The 21850-nt window shown below is 49.5% G+C and overlaps 1 protein-coding gene across 1 annotated transcript; it reads left to right on the plus strand.

Annotated features, from left to right (window-relative positions):
* Positions 1 to 209: 209 nt before the first annotated feature.
* Positions 210 to 20970, plus strand: ACER1 (alkaline ceramidase 1; the record flags this gene model as incomplete). Its single annotated transcript, XM_081092488.1, has 6 exons — positions 210 to 302; positions 14155 to 14269; positions 14351 to 14492; positions 15201 to 15338; positions 19576 to 19713; positions 19972 to 20970. The coding sequence occupies 6 exons, from the start codon at positions 210 to 212 to the stop codon at positions 20138 to 20140; spliced, it is 795 nt and encodes a 264-aa protein (XP_080948614.1). The 3' UTR covers positions 20141 to 20970.
* Positions 20971 to 21850: the final 880 nt, after the last annotated feature.

Raw genomic sequence — 21850 nt, forward strand, 5'->3', positions numbered from 1 at the left:
GCCAGCCCCTCTGCTTATGCCCAGGGCAGCCGCCACCGCACTGCCAGGCGGCCCTGGTGCAACTGGGGAGCGGCTCAGCAGGTTTTTCCTCCCAGCGTGCTGTGGAGCACCAGGCTGTCCTCTCCCCGCCTCACCTGAGCCCAGCCCTACTAGGCTCGCAGGCTCCTCTCTGCCAGACACAGCCAGCGTGCAGCGGGCGCTGCGTCACCATGCCCAGCATCTTCGCCTACCAGAGCTCCGAGGTGGATTGGTGCGAGAGCAACTTCCAGCATTCGGAGCTGGTGGCCGAGTTCTACAACACGGTGAGGGCCAGCTGGGCAGCAGCACTGGGGGTGGTGTGGGGGGGGCAGAGTCTCACCAGACCGGGGTTCAAAGCCTGGCGCCTCCACGTCCTCGCTGGGGAATCCTGTCTGAGCGGTTCGCCTCTCTGGGCCTTCGTTTGCTCCTGTGCCAGACGGGGAGCACTGGCTGTCATTCATGACTTGCCTTTATTTGGCGTCGGGCTCTGTGGTAGGCTTTGGAAAGGCAGCCGTGACCCAGAAAAGAGGGACTCCAGGCATTCACAACCCGGGGTGATGGTGCTGTCATGGGGGACCCACAGGCAGCTTCCAGGGGTGGGTGCCCAGAGGTGGCCCCTAAAACCAGCAGGGACGGGAGGGTCAGGGAAGGCTGCCTGAAGGAGGTGACTATGGCTGCTTTATTCTCAGCTGCATCCCCAGCCCAGGGTAACCAATTCATCCTAGTGTGCTGGGGACTGTCCTGGCTTCAGCATTGGAAGTCCCCTGTCCCAGGAGACCCCTCAGTTGCGGGCAGCCCCACACCGGAAGGGCCCCCACATCTTGGATGGTAATGGCATTTGACCAAAGCCTGAAAGATGTGAGCAGCCAAGGAGACGTGCGTCTGTGCTGTCCTTGTGTGGAGAGCTGCGGACGACACAGTGAACGAGGCAGGGTGCTTGCCTTCCTGGAGCTCCTGGGATGGTGGGTAACACATAGTAGGTGGTCAGTGAATGGTGAGCAAGGCAATGGCCTTTGTCAAGTGCTTCCCGGGTGCCAGGCATCGTATTAAACATCGGACAGGCAGACTCATTTAATCTCCACAGTGACCTGGGAGTTCGGCACCACGTATCGTATAGGGCAGTGATGGCGAACCTATGACACGCGTGTCAGAGGTGACACGCGAACTCATTTTTTGGTTGATTTTTCTTTGTTAAATGGCATTTAAATATATAAAATAAATATCAAAAATATAAGTCTTTGTTTTACTATGGTTGCAAATATCAAAAAATTTCTATATGTGACACGGCACCAGAGTTAAGTTAGGGTTTTTCAAAATGCTGACACGCCTAGCTCAAAAGGCTCGCCATCGCTGGTATAGGGAGTTAATCCCATTCTCCAGGCGAGGAAACGGGCCTTCGGGGAGGTTGAGGATACACCCAGGACCACCCCGGCTCTTAGAGCCAGATCAGAACTTGGCGGGACTAGGAGAGTTTCTTGGCAGGTGGGGGAGGGGCGCTCAGCCCCAGGATGGTCACGTTGCTCTGACTCTGTTAGCTCTGACCTCCTTGCTTCTCAGGGCTGGGAGACGGGAGTTTGAGATTCCAGGGTCTTCTGGGTTCTTGTTCCTCCTGTCAGAGATTCTGCCCTTTCTAGCACTCAGTACCCTCACCTGGAAAATGGGAGGGGCTGACCGCGCTGATCCCTGCAGACGGGAGGAGGGTTTGGGCTTCTGGAACCCTCCTCTCTGCATTCCCTGGCAGTCCCTGCAGCCCAGACTGTTCCCTGGGGAGCCCACCCCACAGAAGGCACCGGAGAGGGCTGGCTGGGTGTGGGCTGCGCCTGGGTCTAGCCGCGCTCTCCTGCAAACGTCTCCTCACGGCATCCTCCTTTAGCCCGTCTCTAAATGCAGAGCATTAAGCAACCCGTGGGTACTCGCCGAGGCTGCAGGTCTTAAACGCATTCCGAGGAGATTTCTACACCAATATCACCCGGGACTGGCATTTCCAGATTCTTATCAAACAGAAACAGATGTTTCACAAAGCAGTGCTCACCTTTCCCTGGTGGGAGCACACTTGGGTTTTTTACTTCCCTCAGCCAGCCTCTGGCCCTATCCGGTTTGGCTCAGTGGATAGAGCACAAGCCTGTGGACCGAAGGGTCCTGGGTTTGATTCCAGTCAAGGGCACATACCTCAGTGGCAGGCTCCTCCCCAGCCCAGGCCGTGGTCGGGGCTCGTGCAGGAGGCAACCAGTCGATATTTTTCTCTCACATCAATATTTTTCTCTGTTTCTCCCTCTCTCTTCCACTCTCTCTAAAAAATCAACGGAAAAATATCCTTGAGTAAGGATTAAAAAAAAAAAAGGCTCTGGCGGAAAGGGTAGGGCAGGAGGAACTGAGTTCCATTCGAAAGGGTTTCCCCAAACCCAAGGTTCTCAAACCCGTCACTATAGCTAATAAATCATATAGTTCAGGGGTGAGCAAACTTCTGTTGTAAAGCTGGCTTGTTGATAATTGTGGCTGTGGGGGCCACGTGATCTCTGTAGAAATGACTCAACTCAACCACTGTGGCTGGGAAGCAGCTCCAGGCCAGAGGTCAACAAGGGAGTGTGGCTGCGTGCCAACAAAAGTTTATTTGTGGATGCCCAAATGTGAATTTCATATAATTCTTTTAATTTTTTGGCCTTTAAAAAATGTCGGTATTATTATTAGCTCATCGACCACACAAGACAAGACAGTGGGCTGAACTTGGGACAGGGGCTGTAGTTCTCCAACCTCTGATATCTATATATATAAAAAGCCAGTGGCCGGAATGCTGGAACGACCAAACAACCGGTCACCAGGCGGTGCACTGATGAATCCCACCCGCGGCGGCGCAGTGGAGTCTGGGGTCCTGACCGCAGTGGCATGGCGGAGCCTGGGGTCCCACCGGTGCGGCGGAATCTGGGTCCCGTTGCGCGGTGGGCGGGGGGGTGGGGGTGGGTGTCTGGGTCCCACAGTGCAGGGAATCTGGGTCTTGTGCAATTTTGCGCGCTGGCCTCTAGTAGTTACATAAAAAACAAACAAACAAAAAACCCCAGTCAAATAGAGAACAAGATACTTTTCGGTTTTGGCTCCTCAAAAAAAATGAGTTCATTTCACAGTGAGCGTGGCACACTCATCTTTGCAGCTTCCTGTGGGAAACTAACAACTAACTGTGTTGGGACATGAATTTACAAACAGCCCCCACCCCCTTGATGCCGACATCGTACCTCTAGGAACTTTAACCAGAGACAACTTGGTGGTGAGATTTATGTACAAAGTCATCACTGAGTCATCGTAATTGCAGTGAGTAAATGGATAAATAAAAAGGGAGCCATAAGATTCTCACCACTCTGTAGGGCTGAATACATTCTGCCGAAATACTGCGCAACTGCTTGAAAGCATGTTTTTGAGCTAGGTATGCAAATTAAAGACAAAATATGCAGCAGAAATTTTCAAAAATGTGGTCACATGGATTTCACCATGTTCCACTCACGAGTCAGAACGCATAGTTGGAAAACAGTGATCCCTGAAGAATCTTGTGCTTTCTTGCTGCTCTGCTTACAAGGAGCTTTGAGCCTGCGGTGCGGCAGCCCCCAGCCCCCAGGACCAGGGTGTGGAAGAAGGAAGCACCAGAGGACTCAGTCCAGGTGCTTGCTGGGAGGCTTCAGCGAGGAGGGCACCAAAGAGTTGGGTTTTGAAGATGAATAGGAGCTTGCCAAGTTGGGTAGGAGCCAGGAATAAGAGAACAGAAGACAGGAAATGAGTGGACTAGTCCTGGAAGTAAAAGAGGGGCTGGCCAGTTTGGGAAAGGGAAAAGTATGTTTCTGTGGCTAGAATATGGGCAGAGATGAAGATGACTGTTTTGAATACTGGCTTGGAATGTTTGAAATGTATTTGTATTCACTGGAGTCACTCATTCATTCAACAAAAATGCTGTAAACCACCCTAGCCGGTGTGTTCACAGTGGTTAGAGCCTTGGCCCAAGCACCAAAGTGTTGTGGATTTGATTCCCGGTCAAGGGCATATACCTGGTTGCAGGTTCAATCCCCAGCCCAGTGGGGGTGCGTGCCGGAGGCAACCAATTAATGTGTTTCTCTCACATCAGTGTTTCTCTCCATCTCTCTCCCTCCCTCCCTCCTTCCTTCCCTCCCCTCCACTCTCTCTCTAAAAAAAAAAAAAAAAAAAAAAAAATCAATGGAAAATTATTCTCGGATGAGGATTAACAACAACAACAAAAACAGCTCTAAACCAACCTGTGCTGGGTGATCCTGGGGTCCTAGAGAGGCTCAATGTCCCAGGATGTGGCGGGGGATTCAGAATTAGAAATGAGTCCCCAGCCCCATGGTTAGTTTGTGGCAAAGGGAGAAACAGGAGCCAGAATCGAGTTGGTGGGGAGCCATGGGGATGGGTATGAGGCCTCCACTTGCTGAATGGGGAGGGAACCTCAATGCCTAAAGAATGAACCCGGCTGGTGTGGTTCAGTGGTGGAGCATCAACCTATGAACCAGGAGGCCATGGTTCGATTCCCAGTCAGGGCACATGCCTGGGTTGCAGGCTCAATCCTCAGTGGAGGGCGTGCAGGAGGCAGACCATCAATGATTCTCTCTCATCATTGATGTTTCTATATTTCTTTCCCTCTTCCTTCCTCTCTGAAATCAATAAAAATATATTTTTTAAAAAAGAGTGAGTAAATGCTCTCAAGGCATATGGAGCAAAGGGAATAGCATCTGAAAAGGTCTTGAGGTGAGAGAACAGCGCTGGCTTGAACCAGAGCCCAGGCTGCCTGTGGGGGAGGGGGGAGGAGGGACGAAGGATGAGAGAAAGGGCTGGTGAAGTTTCCAGGGCTAACGCAAGAAGGCCTGGCAGAGGAGTGTGTGTTCTGTTGTGAGGACACTGGGCAGCCATGGGTGGCTTGTGGGCACGGGAGAGGCAATGATGTGGGGGCGGCAGGGCACCTGGTCGATTTCACAGACAGCCAGGAGAGCCATAAAGTATATGTAACAGGAACGGGTCAGCAGTGTAGGAGGGGCTGGGGCAGAAGTCAAGGTGTAGGCTGCTCCAGTTTGCACCTGCTTGTTTGGGTTTGGCGGCCTCCTTCTGGGCTGCTGACATCTTAGGAGAGTTTCAAGTAAAGTGGGAAGAAGTTTCAAGGCCTCCCGGCTCCCAGAGGCGGCTGCGCTGCTGAAGTTTTCCTTAGGATCCTGCCAAAGCTCCGGAAGCTCTGAATCTCACCCTCTCCTTTCTGAAGGGATCTCCAGAAAACTCCCTCTCGGGTGCTTGGATATAAAACCAAGGGGTGGTGAGGCTGGTGAGGGACCTGCAAAGGCAAAGGCAGGGAGCTGGGCGTGGGTAGGACTGTGGGAGCGGGTCTCAAAGAGAGGGGGGGTCAGCGCAGGAAGGGAGTGTAGGGGGTGTAGACTGCAGCGCCAGCACCCCCAACAGCCTTCCCACCTCCTCTCCCCTGCCGCTGGCCTCTGCCATGTGGTGATTCCAGTCCCTGTCTTCCCTGAATGCTGTGTGACTCAGGCAGGACACTTGCCCCCTCTCTGAGCCGCTGGCTGTGACTAGGAGGTCCCATGAGCTCTAAACCACACCCCCCCTTCTCTGCCTTTTTCCTCATTAACATTCACAACAAAAGCAATTAATTTTGGGCACCTCCGGTCTGCCAGGCCCTGCTTAAACCCACAAGGGCATGGTCCCTGCCCTCAGGGATGACAGACGCCATTAATTGAATAATTACACACACGAAACTGGTATTCATGCCCATGACACATCCAGGGCCCAGACTGGATAGTTCCCTCTGGACCTCTTTTGTCCTTCCGAAAAACAGGCATTTGTGATCCCCACCCTGCTGCCCTCCTGCGGGGAGGGATCTGATTCAAGAGGACAACACCCCCTTATATTGCTCATCATTCAACAATAATTGATTGAGCCAGGCACTGTTTCGGGCTCTGGGGACACAGCGGTGATCAAAGCAGACAATGAGGCCTGCCCTCCTGGGGCTGCAGTGCTGGGGGAAGGAGGAGGCAGACAATAAACAGAAGTTAAGGGTTCAGAATGGTGGTATGTGCTAGGGAAGGAAAACGCACTCATTCATTTACTCAGCAAATGTTCACCGGGCACATCTTCCAAGAAGAGACCACGTGGGGTGCCGACCGTACTTAACTCATGCAACCATGGAGAGGATGAAGCAGGCACTAGACAACCCAGATGTCCATCAGCTCACCTTGGGTAAATGCAATGTGGTCCATCCATGCCACAGACTATGGCTCAGCCATGGAAAGGAGGGACGCGCCGACACTCACTGCAACGTGTTGGACCTTGAATACACGATGCTCAGTGAGAGAAGCCAGACACAAAGGCCACACAGTGTGTGATTCCATTCACGTGACATGTCCAGAGCAGGCACATCCAGAGACAGGAAGTGGGTCAGTGGGTGTCAGGGGCTGGGGGAGGAGGATGGGAGTGACTGCTAATGGGGATGGGTATTCTTTTGGGAGGTGAGGCAGTGTTCTGAAATTAGATAGTGATAATAACAATCTTGTGAATAGACTAAGACCCACTGGCTTTACACTTTAAAAGAATGAATTTGATAGTATGTGAATAATAGCTCAATTTAAAAACAGAGATTAAAAAACCTCACAGTCTCTGGTGCATCCTAATTACTAAATAAATCGAAGCTATTATTATTTCAGGTAAACATAATGCAGAGATGCAAAAGTATTGATGTGTTAATTATATTGATGTGTTAATTCTATTGATGTTTCTTAATTTTTTTAAAAATATATTTTTATTGGTTTCAGAGAGGAAGGGAGAGGGCAAGAGAAATAGAAACATCAATGATGAGAGAGAATCATTGATCGGATGCCTCCCGCACGCCCCCTACTGGGGATCTAGCACACAATCCGGGCATGTGCCCTTGACTGGAATCAAACCTGGGACCCTTAAGTCCACAGGCCAATGCTCTATCTACTGAGCAAACTGGCTAGGGCTTAATTTTTTTTTTTTAAATCCTCATCCGAGGATATGTTTTTATTGATTTTTAGAGAGAGAGAAAGAGAGAAACATTGATGTGAAAGAGAAGCATGGGTCAGTTGCCTCCTCTATGTACCCCAAGCAGGAATCGAACACACAACCTTTTTTGGTGTATGTGACAATACTCCAACCAACTGAGCCACCCAGCCAGCGCTGATGTTTATTAATTTTATTTAATGATCATAATTCCATGAAGTAGGTACTCTTATTCTCCCATTTGGCAGATGGGTAAATAAAGGCTCAGAGAGGTTATGTTTCCTTCCCAGGGTTGCACAGCATGAACTGCCAGTGCACGAAAGTTGCAAATGTTAGAAGTCCCATTGTGAAACCCAGGCCACCTGGTCCCAGAGTCTCTCACTTAACCACAGCTCTGCCAGGCCACCCAGTTACTGAGTCATTAACAATTAATTGTGTGCATCTGAATTCCTTCGAGTAAGTCCCAGGCTGGGAGGGATTGTGGCTCGGCTGGTGCTATTGCTCCGGCCCCACCCAGCACCAACATTTGTGAGCACCTGTTAAATGGATGCAGACAGGGTTCTGGACAGGTGACAGTGCCAGGTGGGAGTGGCAGGAGTCTGGCTATGGCAGGTTAGGACAAGTGGGCGGTCTTGGCCACGTTCATTGATTTGATTGATTCAACAAACTTTTCTTGAGTGTCTATTGGGTGCCCAGCGTGCGAGGTGTTGGGGACACAGCTGAGGATAAAACGTGTTTCTTGTCCCCACAGAAGTCACAGTCCAGTGTGTGTGTGGCACCGACAGTGAAGGTGATAAGAAGGAATCATGGGCTCCTCCAGGAAAACAGTGATTTGCAGAGAAGCTGTTAGTAGGGATGGGGGAGGACAGGGTGGTTGTAGGGGCTGCGGGCTCAGCCCAGGGTGGTTGGGGTAAATGAGATGCTGAGGCAGGGAGTCAATTCAAGTCAAGCTCTCCCTTCCTCCTTCTCTTCCTTTCCTCCCTCTCCTTCTCCCTCCCTTATTCTCCCACTTCTTTCTTCCTCTCTTCCTTCTTTTCCTCCCTCCCTTGACCTCTCTTTTCCTTCTTCCATGCCGATGGTAACCGGCCACATCTGTTCACCAGACACCCTGCTGGGGACTGGGTAATAAAAGAGCAAACACGCTAGCAACACATGGTGCACAACCGTGACAGCACCTGCGCCAGGCACATGTAGGCACTTTCACATGTATGTTGGCGTGTGTCATTATCGAAGTATAGCTCTTTCTCTGCTAGGGGCTGTACCCCCATGTATGCTGGGTATTGGAAGAAGGTATGAGTAGTCATAGGCATATAGGAGAGACCAGGCGTGTCAAACTCTCGGCCGGTGGGTGTAGACTAAGTAGCCCTTGCTAACCAGCAGCCGCCAGAGAATACAGTTCTTCAGGGTAGCCCTATAAAGCAGCCGTGCACCTGCTGGCCAACAGTACATTTTCATACGACCGTAGACAAAAGAGGCTTCTTGCCAAAGAATGATATCAATATTTGGGCTACAGAAAGGTGCGCCTGCGCAGTGCATACAGTCAAACTGCTGTGTTATTTTCCTTCGGCAAGTTGGCCTTGACCATCCGGGGTACTCTGATTGGGGTTCCCACAATTATCATCTACAGAAATTTACTGAGCACCTCCTGGGTGTGCCAGGCACCATTCTAGACACGGGGGGTGGGAGGAGGCATGTCAAAGCAGTGAACAAAACAGCCAAATTCCGGTGGCACTCGGCTGCCTAATCCTCACCGTGGCCCTCGGAGGGAGAGGAGGAAGTTGGAGCACAGAATGGCCTTCAAACCCTGGCTGGATACCCATTGTGAAGGCAGGGTCTTTGTCTTCCGATACTGCTCAGGGCCTTGAGCACATAGTAGGTACTGAAGGAATGGTTGGTTGTTGAGCAAATGAATGGATGGATGGATGAATGAATGAATGAATGAGAAATCACCTGCTGGGCCTGGGACCCAGGGAGTTCAGCTCAGGTATGTCCAGAGCTGAGGGCGAGGCTGGCCCTGGGCACAATCCCAGATTGGTGCCTCTCCTGCCTTGCCGAGTCTGGGTGGGGCCAGTGGTTGGGAAACATGGGGACCCAGCCCCAGGAGGCAGGGAGGAGACCCTGGCATCTCCGATGCTATCAGAGGTTCCAGAGCCAGCTGTCGCTCATTAGTCAGAGGCTCCACCTCATTCCGCACACTGGGCATCATTTAAAACGCCTGCCTCGGTTCTGCCGGCCTCTGAGTGTGGAGCAGCTACACCACTAATAAACTTGTTATTACCATCTCCTGCAACAACAACAGCAGCGGCCCTTGCTATTTCTTCAAGCAGGGGAGCCCCCTCTTTATCACTACCACCGGCCTCGTCCTCTTGTCTTGCAAGGCAGGGGCCAATCAAGTTTCAGAGTCTTCTGGAGCTGTGCAGCCTCAGGGAAGTCTCTGAGATTTGCTTTTCTCATTGCCAAAGAAGAACTAGAATGCTGGACTTTGGGGTGTGTGCAAGGATTCAAAATAATCTCTGCAAAGGCGTGTGGTCAAACGATGAGAAAGTAACAGTCCTAGCGCCTTCTATCCAGAACTTTCTGGATGCAAGACCCTCTGTCAAGTGTTGTCATGCATATGATGGGTGATCCACCTGAATCTATCTTGAGGGCTGGTCAAAAAGAAATACTGATTGAGTACCTACTATATCTTGGTCCCTGAGGTTACAATGGGGAGTAGAGATAGAGAAGACACAGCCTGTGTAATCAAAACCAGGTTTAGCAGAAGAGCCAGACAGTTCCAGGGCAGCTGGACAAGTGTTAGGAAGTGGGACAGCAAAGGAAGGCCACCTAATCCTGCCTTGAGGGGGTGGGAAGTCCGTAGGAGAAAGTGATACCCAGGCGACAGATGAAGTAGAAGTTGGCCTGGCAAGGGGGTGGTGGTGAGTGGAGAGCAGTGTTCCAGGCAGTGGGAACAGCACATGCAAACTCCTGGAGGTAAGAGGTAAGAGTAAGTATGGCTCTTTCGAAGGAACTGAGTTATTCCTTCCACCAGGATTATAAAGTTGAAGGTGGAACAAATAAATGAGTAATGGAGAGAGTTTATAAGCCAAGTTTAAAAGCTTGGATATTAATTATGGGAGTCACAGATGTGTTTTATTTATTTTATTTTTAGAGTTTAAAGCAGGGATCCTCAAACTTTTTAAACAGGGGGCCAGTTCACTGTCCCTCAGACCGTTGGAGGGCCGGACTATAGTTTAAAAAAAAACTATGAACAAATTCCTATGCACACTGCACATATCTTATTTTGAAGTAAAAAAACAAAACGGGAACAAATACAATATTTGTATTTGCATGTGGCCCACGGGCCGTAGTTTGAGGACCCCTGGTTTAAAGTGACAGATGTATTTTATTTTATTTTTTAAAATATATTTTATTAATTTTTTTTACAGAGAGGAAGGGAGAGGAATAGAGAGTTAGAAACATCGATGAGAGAGAAACATCAAACAGCTGCCTCCTGCACACCCACTACTGGGGATGTGCCTGAAACCAAGGTACACGCCCTTGACCAGAATCGAACCTGGGACCCTTGCATCCGCAGGCCGACGCTCTGTCCACTGAGCCAAACCGGTTAGGGCATGACAGATGTATTTTAAATGGAGGCTTTAAAATTTCTCATTTGCTATCCATGGCCCCATTTCCCCTTAGACAACCAGCTGCTCCTCCCCTACTGCTTATGGTCTCGATGGAAGGTCCAGCAAGGTCCTCCCTCTCCTCTGGCCAAGGGTGGGATGTGGCCCAGGCTACACTCTCCAAAATTTGAATCTTGGGCTTGGACATAAAGACTGAACATAGTTGTTTTCATTCATGCCCAAAGTTGCCCCCTGAAGAGATTGTCCATTGAAGGGTCAGAGCTGTTCTGGTTTCTGGTTTTCCTTGTCTCTGCAAGTCCTTTGATTATTGAGCTCCACATAATAAATGAATGAATGAATCAATTAAGTAGGTAACTATACACCCCACCCCACACCCACACACACGTAATATTTATAATGTAAGTTTACCAGAATCATTTTCTGTTGCTTGCTACCAAAGAAGCCTAGCTAATATACTAATGGTGATAGTTCTGTTGGATGCAAGCAATAGAAAGCTAGCTTAAGCAAAAAACAAAACCAAAGAATCAAACAAACAAACAAAAAAGAGAGAATGCATTAGAAAAATACTGCCATATTTTAGAAAATGGACAGATGAGTTGCTTGGGAGGGCTGGGGCCTAGTGCAGGACTGAAGGATCCAGCAGAAGGGGAAATACTACCCTTGTGTGTCTGTTTTTATTCTCCGCCTCATCTCCTCCTTGGTAGCTAGGTGGCTCCCGTATCTTAAACATCATGACAATATCCCAAGGCCTTGCTAGAGCTGTCAACTGTGCGACTCAATTTTGGTAACTCCCAGGCTCTGTGCCTGCCTCAGGTTTTAAATTCCCAAAAGAGAAAATCTGATTGGCCCTTTTTGGGATAGGTGTCTGCTGCAGTGGGGTGGGATGTCGTGATATAGACAAGGCAAGTGTGTATCTGTTCTAGGGTTGCCATTGTGAACCAGGGCCTTGTCCATTCATAGGCACAAGAGACCTTGGCATAGAAAACAAGCATGTGGGTGGGACCAAGGGCTTGGAAACCAGTTTGCCAACGCTGCGTCCTCCACTCGTGACCTTTGAGCTGGCTCCACCGAGACCCAAGGAGAGCCGTGGGCTTCCCGGGAATCAGGAGGACGCCTCCCTTGGGAACCTTTACAGGCTCCCAGGCCCTAGGCTCATAGATGGTGGCATTGTATCAGGTGCATGAGTCCCCCCACCCCCACTGGGCTCTGTATTCTTGAGTCATCGTCCTCAAGACCAGAGTTCTGAAAAAATAGCAGAGCACCCCGGTTAACAGGGCACGGCTCCTTCACTAAGATGGGACACCGACAACGGAGAAGACCTTTACAAGAGGAAGAGTTTTCAGGGAGGCAAGGGTGTAATTGAGCCAGCTAGATGGCTGACCTCAAATTGGCGGGTCAAGAAAACCACGAGAACACTTGTTTCTGAGCTCATGTGAGATACTCACTGTGGCCCCAATCTACCTGGGGGAGACTTTTGAAGTCCTGTGTCAGACTTAGGGATTTTTGAGTCATTGAAATTCTGGTGCAAATATTCTTGTGACCTTAATTGTACTCATAGGAGGCTAGTGGGGACATTTGGATCAACAGCATGAAGAGGCAGGTGACATTGTGCATATGTCACAAATCCTATATAATAAAAGCCTAATAGCTAAGTGTCTGGTTGTCCGGCCATCCAATCAATCAAAGCATAATATGCTAATGACATGCTAAGGCCGTGCAACCAGCCGCTATGACACGCACTGACCACCAGGGGGCAGACGCTCAACGCAGGAGCTGCCTCCTGGTGGTCAGTGCACTCCCACAAGGGGAGCGCCACTCAGCCAGAAGCCAGGCTCATGACTGCTGAGTGCAGTGGCGATGGCGGAAGCCTCTCCCACCTCCGTGGAAGTGCTAAGGATGTCCGATTGCTGGCTCCCCATGGGGAGCGAGCCTAAGCCATCAGACATCCCCCAAGGGCTGAGGGACCCCCCCCCCCAAGTGCATGAATTTCATGCACCAGGCCTCTAGTGTAGAGATAAAGGGCTAGGGCATTGAAGTTGCTTTCTCAAGGCCCCACAATTAGTGAGGTAGCATGAATCCAATTCCATGTTACTTCGATCCTAAAGCCCATGAACAGGAAAGCTTTGGTTTCAAATGAAACACCCAATTAAAAGCAGCTTAAACAGAAAGAACAATATCTTCTTATGATTATTTAAATAGAAGTTCTGATGTAAATGGTTCTGGAATAGCTTAACTCAGCAGCTCAACATCATCAGGCCTCTTGGATCTTTTCATCTTTCTGCTCTGATATCTCTAGAGAAGTGTTTCTCAAAATATTGTCTGGGGACTCCCTGGGGTCCTGTACGCCCTTTTAGAAATTCCTTGAAGTCTAAATTATTTTCATAATAATGTGGAGATATTATTTGCTTTCTTTTCACTTTGATGATCTCACAAGGATACAATGGAATCTTTCAGTGGCCACATGATGTATGATGGCATCATCTCTCTGATGGCCAAGGGAATGTATGCTTGTGTAGTAAGATATTTTGAAATATTCTTAGATTCAATTTCTAATATAGTCAGTCTTGATAGATGTAACTCCCATAAGCAGAAGGTCTTTGTGGTCCTTAATAATGTTTAAGAATGTAAGAGGGTCTTGAGACCAAAAAGTTTGAGAACTACTGTTCTCAAGTATCTGTTTTTGCTTTTAGCCTAGTTTCCTCATGGTTGCAAAGGAGCTGCCACATCTTAAACATCACAATAATGTCCCAAGTCCTTTTCCCTGGGCCTGATTTCAGTAAAGAGAATTTTCCCAGAAGTCCCTCATCAGAACTTCCATCATGTTTCATGGCCAGAATTATATCACACATTTATTCCTCAATAAATACCATTGGCAGGCAATGGGAGTGATCCATTCCTTGGGGCCAAATCCTGCTTCCCTGAAAGCTTGTCCTCCAGATGCTTGAACATAATTCACGTTTATTTAGCAAGGAAGAAAGGGGGTGCACATAACTTAAGACACAGGCTCAGATGCATTTTGGTCCACAGGAAGTGGAATGCAAGCCTTAAGCTGCTTATTAGGAACTGACCTGAAAGTAATAGATTCATTTACATTCCTATCTCATTTGCCACACCAGGTCACAAGGGCACCGTGTATTGCAAGGAAGACTGGGAAATGTAGTCTTGAGCTGAGTAGCTGTGTGCCTAGCTAAAACTTGGGATACTATTCTTATAAGGAAAAGGGGGAGAATGTAGGTAGAATGTTAGTAGATAGTCTTTGCCACACCCATTGAATGAACAAATGAATCCATAGGATAATGGATGGAGTTATGGATCTACTGATGACCCACTGACTGTAAAGATGAGCTGAAAGGCTTGACATCTCTGGGTTGATTCATTGCCTGAAAGGAGATAGGTGACCGACCAACTGGCTAATGACTGAGGGTTTTAACAGAGGGCCAGCCCTCCTCTGCCTCCCTTGTCTGACACCCCCTCCCCATGTCCTCCTCTTCTCCAGTTCAGCAATGTCACCTTCTTCATCTTTGGGCCTCTCATGATGTTCCTGATGCACCCCTATGCCCAGAAACGCTCCCGCTCCATTTATGCCCTCTGTGTCCTCTTCATGGTCATAGGTAGGTGGGGCCTGTGACAGTGGGGCCAGGGGAGTGGGAAGGAACACCTCCTTGACCACCTGCCTTTGTCTCTTGCTCCAGGCCTGTTCTCCATGTACTTCCACATGACGCTCAGCTTCCTGGGCCAACTGCTGGACGAGATCTCTATTCTGTGGTTGCTGGCTGGTGGCTACAGCATATGGATGCCCCGCTGCTACTTTCCCACCTTCCTAGGGGAAAACAGGTGGGATGGGGGCTGGCCCTCTGGTGATTCTGTTAGAGCCCACCTGGGCTCTTGTATCCTCTCCCTGAGCCCTGTGGTGGCCCTCGAAATCCCTCCCCTGACTACACCAGAACTTGGTCCTGACCCTGCCTGACTTAACTGGGCTCCCAAGCCACCCCTCTAAGTGTACTTGGAACTCTTAGAATTCCTCCCCAGATAGCCTGGGACCTTCTCTAGACCCTATCTGAGCTCACCTGGGGGCGGGGGGTGTCTTAGGACCCATCCCTAAGCTTACCTGGACCCCTGGGAACTATCCCCTGAGTCTATCAACTGGGTTCCCAGAAATGTTATATATGATCCTCCCTCTTGACCTGAGACCCCTCTGAAATTCTCTCCTGACCCTGCTTGACTCTTCTGAGCCTTCTAAGACCCCTCAGGTGATAGCTTCTGAGACCCTGCATTTCTTTCCTTAATCCCACCTGGGCCCTCCCTGAATTCCTTGCCTGACCTCACCTGGGCCCTGGCACCCTTCACTGACTCGCCTGGGCCCTGAGATCCTCTGCTGAGCCCACCTGGGAGTTCCAAGACCTGTCTCTGAGCTCAGTTGGGCTCCTTGGAACCCCTCCCCTTTTCTCACCCACCTCTGCCACAAGATCTCCATGTGACCTGCTCAACCCCCTCCCAAGGACCCTTTCCAGCCACCTCACAGCTGAGCCCTTCTCCCTCCAGGCCCCAGTTTATCTGCCTGGTTTTCATCGCCACCATGGTCAGTACCTTCCTGTCCTTCCTGAGGCCGACGGTGAACGCATATGCCCTCAACAGCATCGCCGTGCATATCCTCTACATCGTGTTCCAGGAGTACAAGAAGTGGGTGGTAACTGCAGGTGCCCAAGAGGGTGGCTCCCATCCCCCCTCCAGAGCCACCCTCTCGCCCCTCACCCATCTCCCCCGCCCCCCGCCCCTCACGACCACACACACATACACACTTACAAGGCATAAAGTTCTTTTTGTTGGTGTTTTTTTTTTGGTTAATCCTTATCCAAGGATGTTTTTTCCATTAATTTTTAGACAGAGTGGAAGAGAGGGAGGGAGATGGGGAGAAAAACATCTACGTGAGAGAGACACATCAGTTGTTGCCTCCCATACTCACCCCGAACCTGCAACCCAGATACATGCCCTTGACCAGGAATAGAACCCATGACTCTTCGGTGTTTGAGCCGACACTCTAGCCCAGGGGTCCTCAAACTTTTTAAACAGGGGGCCAGTTCTCTGTCCCTCAGACCGTTGGAGGGCCGGACTATAGTTTAAAAAAAAACTATGAACAAATTCCTATGCACACTGCACATATCTCATTTTGAAGTAAAAAAACAAAACGGGAACAAATACAATATTTGTATTTGCATGTGGCCCGCGGGCCGTAGTTTGAGGACCCCTGCGAGTCTAGCCACTGAGCAACACCAGCCAGGGCCAGGCACTGAGTTCTTGTTGACTCCATGCTCAAGATCATCCACAAACAAGGGGCAGGGCCAGGATTAGGACCTAAGGCTGTCTGACTGCAGAGCTTGTCCTTTTTTCTTATGAATCCCTCAACATGTATATAACTGGAGATGTTGCACCATAAACCTCCATGTGCCCACTAACCAGCCCCAACAACCATCAACATTTTGCCAACCTGTGTTATATATTCCCCGTCAGATTTCATATCAGGACACTCACTGACTTTTCATGATTTCACTCTCCCAGTAAAGAATGATTACTTCTTAAAAAAATGTATTTTTATTGATTTCAGAAAGGAAGGGAGAGGAAGAGATAGAAACATCGATGATGAGAGAGAATCATCCACCAGCTACTTCCTGCACGCCCCCTACTGGGGATTGAGCCCGTAATCCCTGCATGTGTCCTGACCAGGAGTCAAACCGTGACCTCCTGTTTCATAGGTTGACGCTCAACCACTGAGCCACATCGGCTGGGCAAGAATTCTTACTTTTTAACACCATACTATCTATGTCTTGCTAGGACAGAGAAGAAACTCTCAAATGGGACCATTTGAGGAGACTTGAATGAAAGAGTAATTTACAAAGGAGAGGGCAGGGTATAGGGAAATCACTAGGAATCATTTAAAACCCTGGTGCTAATAAGAGTGAGATTCTATGACCATCAGGAGATCTGGGGCGAGGGGTCATGGGAGGGGCTGATGGAAAGAATCTGGAAGGAGAGAGCCCGAAAGGTCTCCTTGGCAAGAGCTGTGACTTCCAGTTGCCGGCTGCAGCCAGCCTGAGCCAACCCCACAGAGAGGGACCTCTGAAATAGACCTAACAGGACCCTCCCTCACCCTTTGGTTTCTTGCTGGGGCTCCCTATTGGCCAACCCAACTGGAAGCCCAAAGATAAGGAAACTCTGGATTTGATCCACACAACCCAGCACTGCCCCCTCCAGCCCCCAGGTCATAGGGCAGAGTGAGGAAGGGTAGGGAAATTCTAGAGGGACAAATGGAGATATGGCACATACCCTTCTAACAAAATTAATGAGACTTTCTTAAAATAGTATCCAGTACCCAGTTCTCATCGATGTTTGCTCAGTTTCTCAAAGATGCTTCTTACACCTGGTCTTATTTAAGTCAGGATCCAAACCTTTGGCCTTTATTTCATATCAGCCCCCCCCCCCCCCCCCGCCCATCTCCTTTTGCTCATGTCTATTAATAACACCCCTCGGTCATTTGCCTATAGAACATCCCACGTTCTGGATTTTACTGACCGCTTCCTATAGCATCTTTCAATGTGTTTCCTTATCTTTTGTATTTCCTGAAAATTAATAGTTAGATCTAGATTCAGGTTAACATTTTTCATTTATTGATTTTAAGGAGAGAGAGAAAAACATCGATTTGTTGTTCCACTTATTTATTCATTCGTTGGTTGATTCTTTTTTAAAAAATATATTTTTTATTGATTTTTAGAGAGAGAGAGGAAGGAAGAGGGAGAGAGAGAGACATCGATATGAGAGTGAAACATCGATCGGCTGCCTCCTGCACACCACCTCCCTGGGATCGAGCCTGCAACTCAGGCCTGTGCTCTGTGCAGGGGAGACACCTGACCAATGGAGCCACACCAGTTAGGGCCGTGGGTTGATTCTTGTATGTGCCCTGACCGGGATCAAACCCACCATCTCAGCCCTCGAGACAATGCTCTACCAACTGAGCTCCCACTCAGGGCTCAGGTTTACATTTTTTAGGCCAGGATATTTCATGTGCAATGCTGGGTGCTCCTTGTGTCCTCCCATTAGGACTGCCCAATGAGTGGGCACCGCACATTTAGTGCTGTTGAGGTGGATTCGGGGATTCGAATGATGCCACCTGTATTAGGAAGCTTTCCACTGACCTGTCACCCAATGACTCCAGCAGCCACTGATGCCCCTGCCTCCATCCATGATCTCATTAGGGGGTGCAAAAGGGTGGTTTGCAGATTCTACTATTCCCTTTGCATTGATTAGCTGGAGTTCTTCCATTTAAGCAGCGGTTCTCAACCTTCTGGCCCTTGAAATACAGTTCCTCATGTTGTGACCCAACCATAAAATTATTTTCGTTGCTACTTAATAACTGTAATGTTTCTACTGTTATGAATTGTAATGTAAATATCTGACATGCAGGATGGTCTTAGGTGACCCCTGTGAAAGGGTCGTTCGACCACCAAAGGGGTCGCAACCCACAGGTTGAGAACCGCTGCATTAAAAGCTTTCCCGCATCAACCTTGAAATAGAGAGTTTGAACAGAGAAGACAGGAGAGACCATTGATCCTTTCCCATTATTTCTGAGAGTGATGATTCGGTGCCTTAGCCCCAAGTCTCTAGCAGGGCCCAATGAAGTTGGTTTTGTTTCTAAGTTTTGTTGTTATGAAATCAAGGATGTTTACATTTCTGAAGTGTTTTAACCCATTTGGGTCACTTTGCTACATTTTTTACTTTTTATTTTGAAACAATTATGGACTCATAGTGAGTTGCAAAAACAGTACAGAGTCCTATGTACCCTTCCTCCAGGCCCCCCCCAAACCCCCCCAACCCTCCCTCCCCCCCCCCCCCCCCCCCCCCGCCGCCAATGGCAGCATCTTATGTGACCTCAGTACAACTTCCAAAGGAGGAAATTGACAATGGGACAATACTGTTATTGAGACCACGGACTTTATTCAGATCTCACCAGTTCTTACTCATTATGCTTTTCTGTTGTTCAAACTGTCTCATTTTAGGCCAGCGGGCAGGGCCTGTGACTTTAACCACAAAGGAGTCTCTGCCTTATTAATCCCCGATACGCTCTTTGCTAAGGGACACTGGGTTAGTGCTGCCATCAGGGAAACAGATTCTCTTCCTGAGTTGTCCCAGGACATGGCCGTCAGAGAATCACCCTCCCATTCACAGACACACACATTCTTACAGCCACCCAGACAAGAATTTTCAAGCACTGACTCACAGATGCACACACACACACACCCCCACACACAAACGCACAAACACAGAAAGGCTTGTTGGTTAAGAATTCTGCAATCAGCCTGGCTGGCGTGGCTCAGTGGTTGAGTGCCAACCCATGAACCAGGAGGTCACGGTTTGATTCCTGGTCAGGGCACATGCCTGGGTTGCGGGCTCGATCCCCAGGAGAGGGTGTGCAGGAGGCAGCCAATTGATGATTCGCTCTCATCATAGATGTTTATCTCTCTCTCTTTCTTCCTCTCTCTGAAATTAATAAAAAACAGATCTTAAAAAAAGAACATTTCTGCAATCTGACAACCTTGGTTCAGACCCCAGCTCTGCCCCTAGTAACCGTGGTGTGGGGTTGGGGCATAACTTGATCTCATGGGTTTCAGTTTTCTCACCATTTTACGAGATGGGAATATTAGCATTGTTGTGAGGACTAAGTTTCTACCCAGAGGACTTGTTGACTGCACTTGACATCCTGTAAGTGCTCTGCAAACGTTAGTCATAAACACAGATGAGGCCCCTCCCCCTGGCACCCTGGATCTTTCCCTCTTCCCAGCCTCACCTCCTTGGTGGAGGAATTTCCCATCAGCCCCTGCAGACTCCACTCGGAGTCAGGCTCTCATCTCCCTTCCGCCCTCCCTAGGACCAGTAATAAGGAGCTTCGACATCTCATTGAGGTCTCCGTGGTTTTGTGGGCTTTTGCATTGACCAGCTGGATCAGTGACCGCTTCCTTTGCAGTTTCTGGCAGCAGATTAATTTCTCCTACATGCACAGCATCTGGTAAGCACCTACCCTGTGGGCCGGGGTCCCAGAACCAGAAAAATCTCAGATATCAGAGCGTGGGGCATCAGCCTGGGGACATAAAGGGATGGCACCAATACTGGGTCTTGTGTGTTTGGAGGCGGGGGCCAACTGGTGGCAATCGGGGTGAGTTCCAGAAGGTTCCTCTGGATGATCAGGACCCAGGTGGGGCTGGGGACATCCACCTTGCCCCAGGGACATTCTGCACCCTCACTACCCTCTCCCTGCTTCCCACAGGCATTTGTTCATCAGCATCACCTTCCCTTATGGCATGGTCACCATGGCCTTGGTGGACGCCAGGTATGAGATGCCAAACCAAACCCTCAAAGTCCGCTACTGGCCTCGGGACACGTGGCCCGTGGGGCTGCCCTACGTGGAAATCAGTGGTGACCACAAGAACTGCTGAAGTCTGCCGGTCTCTGGACTCCCCAACCACCAGCCAACTCACCTGTGTCTTGAGGAGAGAGGCTTAGATCGGGAGTCTGAGAAACACACACAGTTCTTCCTCCAGCTCCCTTTCCTCATCCTCCTTGTCCTGCATGACCCCACTCCAAGGCAGGGGATGGACATCAAGACTTCTCTGAGCAGCGACTGATGACCCTGCAGGGCTGCCAGGCACAGCTCCCCTTCCTGACCTGCCCTGTTCTCTTTCATCTCCTCCTCATGCTTGTGTTCACTGCCACCCTGTTGTCACACAATCTGGAGGGACTGGATGACCAGCTGCTATGATTACATGGCTTCTACTGGGATGACCTCTACTGGGGCTTGGCCACTTGCAGCTTACTCATAGTGGCAGTCACTACCAGACTCTTTGGACCTGACTTTGGCCTCGCACTGTCCTTGGTACTTAGGGGCCATCCTTAAGAATGGACATGTTTTCTGGTAACCTCATTCCACCCTCATGCATGCAGAGACCTTGCAGGCCTCCACACACGCTCACACATGGACAGTGTGGCCATCCCACTGGTTGACAGCAGAGAAACATGGACACCTGGATGGGCAATCTGGATGCTGTGGGGCACGGAGGGGAGCAGGGGTGGCCAGTATAGGCTCTCAAAGCAAGGGGAGAAGGGGAATATGTATTTCATTGTGGTTAAGAGCACAGGGTGTGGAGTTAGGAGACCTAAGTTTGAATCCTGCTCCACCATTTCCTAGTTGTATCATCTGGGGCATGTGATTTTCCCTACATCTGAAGTTCGAACCCCTTGTCTATAAAGTGGAAATATTCCTTCCTTCATGAAATGTCTGTGTGGATAAAACAAGAGAAGGCATGTAAAGTGCTTAGCTTGGAGTCTGATAAACATCTATCCATATACTCATCCTTTAATTTCTTCATCCATCCATCATCCATTGAATCATTCATTGAAACATCCATTCATCCATCCACTTATCCATTCATCCATCCCCTATTATCCTTCTATCCATTTATTTAGCTATCTATCCCTCTTCTCTATTAACCTACCCATTTATATTTAGCCATCCATTTGTCTATTCATTTATCCATCCAAATAATTCAATCACCCTTTCATCCATCCATTTATCCAATTATTTATCCACTAGAGGCTCGGTGCATGAAATTCATGCACGGCAGGGTGTGTGTGTGTGTCCCTCAGCCCAGCCTGCCCCCTCTCATAGTCCACGAGCCCTCAGGGGTGGGAGGCGACCCAGTGATCAGGGGAAGGCGACGCCCCCATCACACCTCTGCTGTTGCCACTGCCTCGGCCAGCCCTGGGCAACTGGGAAGCCACCATCTGAGGCTTGCCTGTGCCTCGATTTGGCCCTGGGTGGCTGGGGGCTAAGGGGACTAGGGGACTCCCGAGGCAGGTGTGTGGCTGAGGGGACTGGGCACCACCATCTTGTGGCTGGGGGCGCCGCCATCTTTGAGGGTGGGACAGTCAGCATATTCCCTCCTTATTGGCTGTGGGTGCTGCCATCTTTGCGACAGCAAGGGTCAGTTAGCATATTCCCTCTTTATTAGATAGGATTATTCATCTGTCCATATTTAGCCATCCATTTGTCTATTCATTTATCTATCCAAATCATCCCACTATTCTTCCAATCATCCCACCTATTCATTCATTCACTCATTTATCTCTTCAACAAATATACATTTTCT

The sequence above is a fragment of the Myotis nattereri genome (genome assembly GCF_964212035.1).
Source record: "Myotis nattereri genome assembly, chromosome: 5".
In the NCBI taxonomy this organism is placed as follows: Eukaryota; Metazoa; Chordata; class Mammalia; order Chiroptera; family Vespertilionidae; genus Myotis; species Myotis nattereri.